The following is a 4,408-nucleotide window of genomic DNA, read 5'->3' as shown; positions in this document are numbered from 1 at the left end:
AGACCCACACTCAAGGGGCCAAAGAGCCGCATGTGGCTCGAGAGCTGCAGTTTGCCGACCACGGTCCTAAAGAGAACAGCCATTCTTGCCCTGCCGGCGTGGCTCAGGGGTTGAGCATCAACCCACGAACCAGGAGGTCACGGATTGATTCCCGGGTTGCGGGCTCCATCCCTCAGTGTGGGGCTGCAGGAGGCAGCTGATCCATGATTCTCTCTCCTCATTGATGTTTCTGCCTCTCTCTCCCTCTCCCTTCCTCTCTGAAATCAATAAAAATATATTAAAAAGAAAAAGAAAAAGAAAAAGAAAAAGAACAGCCATTCATGCTTAGTGGGTCTAACGTGAGACCCAGGCACGGATGGAAATAATAGCTCTGTAGCCGATTCTAATGGGCAGACATCACTCTGGGGTGGACCCTTCTCCCCCCACATGACCCTTCCTTCAGGGGGCCAGGCTGGGTGCCGCTGCTCTCCCCGGGGTCCCCTGACCCTCAGGTGGCCCGGAGACTGAGCGCCAGTCATGACACGTGGTGGGTGCCTAAGCTCCGACAGGTGCGGTGACGAGGTTTCGTCGGCAGCATCTCCCAAGATTACTATGAATTGTGAAGAGTTCCCCATTTTACAGATGGAGAAACTGAGGCACGGGAGGTTCAGTAACTCGCCCTGTATCACGCCGCTGCCCAATGGCAGAGCCAGGACTCCAGCGCGTCCACTGGCTCTACTCCCTACTTCACGGATAAGAGGAGGTCGCCAGGGGTGACACCCGTCACACGGCCTGTGCCTTTGCTTCAAACCTCACCGTGGCCGTGATGCCAACTTCAGGATGGGATGGATGGACCTGTGAGCCGGGTGCCACACCCAGGAAATAATGCCACCTTGCCCTAACCGGTTTGGCTCAGTGGATAGAGCGTCGGCCTGCAGACTCAAGGGTTCCAGGTTCGATTCCGGCCAAGGGCACATACCCAGTAGGCAGTGTGCAGGAGGCAGCTGATCGATGTTTCTCTCTCATCGATGTTTCTAACTCTCTATCCCTCTCCCTTCCTCTCTGTAAAAAATCAATAAAATATATTTTAAAAAAAAGAAAAGAAATAATGCCACCTCTCTGGGCGTGGAAGCAACTGGAAAAGGGAGGCAGTGGCAGGGGTTGGTAATTAAGTCACACAACCCCCAGGATTCAGGATATGAAGGAAACGGACACTTGTCCCCCCACATCCCGGCTCAAGTCTCCGTGGCCCTCTCAGCATCACACAGACCGGGTCCCGCCCACCGTTCCCCGGCTCGGAGAGAAGAAAGGAAAAGACAAGAAGAGGACCCGGGGTGGCGTAGAGAAAATATAGAGGCGTTTTACTACCAAAGATGCATTTTCCAAGAGCAAAGGCGTCGCAGTCCTGAAGTCCCCCGTGGCCCCTGGGGGAGGGGCTGAGTCCAGCGGGCACCGCCGGGCGGGCGGTCCTCAGTGGGCGCGGATTCTCCGGGAGATCTGATAGAGCTCCATGGTTGCCCTGGCGTCTTCCACCGAGCTGTGGCCCGACAGGCTGCTCTGCAGACACATGGACAGAGTGGGGACTTGGGGACGGGCCCCATGCGCAGGCCTGGTGTGACCCGCCCTTCCCTGCTCACACCCCGACTTCCAGGCCCCGAGGTGGGTCGGTGGGGGGGGGGTCTCCCCAGGACTCTGACACCCTGGACTCTGCAGGTGGCTGGAGCAGGCCTGGCTTCCCCCGTTAGCCGTGGGACCGGGGCACGAAGGCCTGGGACCGGGACATGGCCGGGCACCTCAGCAGTATCCTGGCAACCAGTGACCCCCAGGGTGCTCACACCCGGTGACCGATGGCACTGCAGACTTACTACAGGACACAGAGAGGCCGGAGCAGCTCTGCAGGGCGCTCCCGGGCACCCAGGAATATGTCACCGAGAGATTCCACAGTGTCCCTCACTCAGCCGGTTGAGAGGGTGCTGTTCAGTGAACCGCTGTGCTGGCCCTTCTGTCCTTGGCCCTGTGCGCCTCAAGGCTGACGGCGGAGCCCAAACCCAGCCCCATCTCCTGCTTCCTGCATGAGCCCCGCTCCCCAGCCAAGCAGGCTGGGGCTCCTGCGGTCCCCTCCCGCACCCCGTCTCCTGCCCGCCCCCACTGACAGCCGCCTTTCAGACTCCATCCGGATCTGGTCTCCTGTCCTGCCACCCACCTGCCACCCGTGCCCCCAGGACGCCTGCCCTGCCCTGCCCTCCACAGGACACTCCCCACAGTGTGTGCTGATGATCCAGGTAGGGGCCGCCCTCCACGGAACCACCAGTTCCTCCAGGACACGGCCTCGCTCACCTGACGTCCCCAGCCTCTGGGTCAGTAGGTGCGTGATCAACACCTGTCGCCCCGGGAGCCCTAACGAGACACGGCCTCTCTCAAAGGTGCACAGCCCCTCAGGACTAAGGGGACTCAGAGTGTCTCCGGGGCCAACTAAAGGGTGTCCCAAAATTCACGCAAGATTTGAATTTTACGCCATTTGTGCTGTAAAGCGTTGCCAACGGAAAAAAAAGATAGTGTGACAGCTGACAGTTCAGGGTTATTAAAAATGGAACGCTACATGAAAGAACAACGCGTTTTCATTGTGGAGCAATATTTTAAAAATAATGAAGGTTTGGTAACTACAGGTCACAATTTTTGTGCAAAATATGGTCGAAATAGTGATTTAACTTCATCAACTGTGAAGAGATTAATTAAAAAATTTAGGGAGACTGGATCAATTAGTGATCTTAAACACTCTGGCCGTCCTTCAACAAGTCCAACACAAAACATCAAAGCAGTTCGTGAGAGTGTTGCTGAGAGTCCAGGGACATCAATTCGGCACCGTGGTCTAGAATTGGACATTTTGAGAAGCTCTCTACAGCGTATTCTCATGATGTGCCTTTCCATACATAACCCTATACTGTATACTTTATGAATCAATAAAAAAATTACAATTTTTAATTAGAAGCCTGTGTTTTCTATCAAAATTACTTCTTGCGTGAATTTTGGGACACCCTTTATTTGCTCTGTTGCCCCTGCTGGGGTTTAGTGTCTTGGAGGGAAGGGCCAGGCCCCCCCAGACTGGACCCTCCTAGGGATGCCTCGGACGGGCTACCCCGAGGCCGGCTCTTTGGCCCCCAGCCTGGGAGGGGAGGGGGCACCTCACCTGGATGCGCCTTCCCAGGAGCCGCTCGCTGAGCACGCGGAGGGAGACACGCTTGCAGCGGTGCAGGTTGGCCTCACGCCATAGCAGCCTGTCGCTGGCCGTGTCATAGATGGCGTACTTGCTCATGTCCTCTTTCAGGGCGTCGAAGTCGTGCTTCAGGTCGTGACCCACCACCAGCTTGCCTCTCAGGAGCTGCAGGATCTGGCCGGGAAGACACGCACCCCCACACGCATCAGCCAGGGCCTCCAGGGTGGGTCTGGGGCCACTGGGTGCCGTCCTGAGCTGGCAAGGAAGGTGGGAGCAGCCCCTCCTTGACCTGCTGTGTGACCTTGGGCAAACCACTGTCCCTCTCTGAACTTCAGACATATCATGTACAAAATGAGAAGAGTGGACCAAGTCCCTCCTCACGCTTAGCAGTGTAGGTCTGTGTTCAAGGCCCATACGATGCCTTCACTGGTTTCAGTGTGGAGTAGCAATGCGTGAGCTAATAGAAAAATATCTATCGGTCTCTGTCGCCGGTTCCTGACCTAGAGCCCCTGAAACCCTTAGGATTTCCTGGGTGACAGGTGTGTCTCTTGTTCTATGGAGGCAGCTCTGGGTGGGCTCCTGGATGGGGGCTGGTCGCCAGAAAGACCGAGCCGTGATTAGAAGCTTGGCCTTTTCAGCCCCTCCTCTCGTTCTCTTGAGAGGGCTTCAGAACCGAAGACTGTAAACGATCGGTCAGTGTGGCTTTAAGCCATGAAGTTGATGGTTTGGTTACAGCACGTATAGAGCAACGGGGAGGGGCTGTAGCTCGCTAACTCTTGCAAATGGAAAAAAATGGGAGCACCAAGAAGCGAAGCCATTTGCCCGAGGTTGCTCTGATGATTTCCAAAAGGAGTTTGTAGATTTCATGACGCTCCTCTCGCAGCACCTGGGGTCTGACTCCCCACTGCCTCCCACAGGGGCCAGCCTGCGTGACTTCTGACTTCTCTGTGGGGCCAGTATCCCTGGGTCCCTGAGCTCCCCTGAGGCCTGGAAAGACCACACAGAGACAGAAATGCAGGCCGGAGGAGCCCCCTGCCAGACACCGCACCGGTGGGTGGTGGGCAAGCACACCTGGCAATGATTCCAGCCCACGGCCCCCCCTCCCCCCCCGCAAGATGCCTCCACGGACCAGCTGTCCCCCTCCGCCAAGCCCTGCCCAGATTGCGGGTACATGAGCGAAATAAGTATTGACGTTATTTGAACCGATAGGTTTGG

The 4,408-nt window shown here is 56.5% G+C and overlaps 1 protein-coding gene across 1 annotated transcript; it reads right to left on the bottom strand.

Annotated features, from left to right (window-relative positions):
* Positions 1–1,314: 1,314 nt before the first annotated feature.
* Positions 1,315–3,547, bottom strand: ISG20 (interferon stimulated exonuclease gene 20kDa). The gene is made up of 2 exons (XM_005886534.2): positions 3,167–3,547; positions 1,315–1,536 (listed from the first exon to the last, which is right to left on the bottom strand). The coding sequence occupies exons 1-2, from the start codon at positions 3,530–3,532 to the stop codon at positions 1,450–1,452; spliced, it is 453 nt and encodes a 150-aa protein (XP_005886596.2). The 5' UTR covers positions 3,533–3,547; the 3' UTR covers positions 1,315–1,449.
* Between the last annotated feature and the right edge of the window lie 861 nt (positions 3,548–4,408).

Source organism: Myotis brandtii, unplaced genomic scaffold, assembly GCF_000412655.1.
Source record: "Myotis brandtii unplaced genomic scaffold, ASM41265v1 scaffold988, whole genome shotgun sequence".
NCBI classification, from domain to species: domain Eukaryota; kingdom Metazoa; phylum Chordata; class Mammalia; order Chiroptera; family Vespertilionidae; genus Myotis; species Myotis brandtii.
This window is presented reverse-complemented; position numbering and strand designations above follow the sequence as displayed.

Bases quoted from the DNA above. Each gene is read 5' to 3' on its own strand.
- ISG20 (XM_005886534.2), bottom strand. From the start codon at position 3,532: ATGTCTGAAGTTCAGAGAGGGACAGTGGTTTGCCCAAGGTCACACAGC. The intron at 1,537-3,166 runs GTGAGGTGCCCC...ATGTGTCTGCAG, and splicing joins TCCTGGGAAGGCGCATCCAG to AGCAGCCTGTCGGGCCACAG.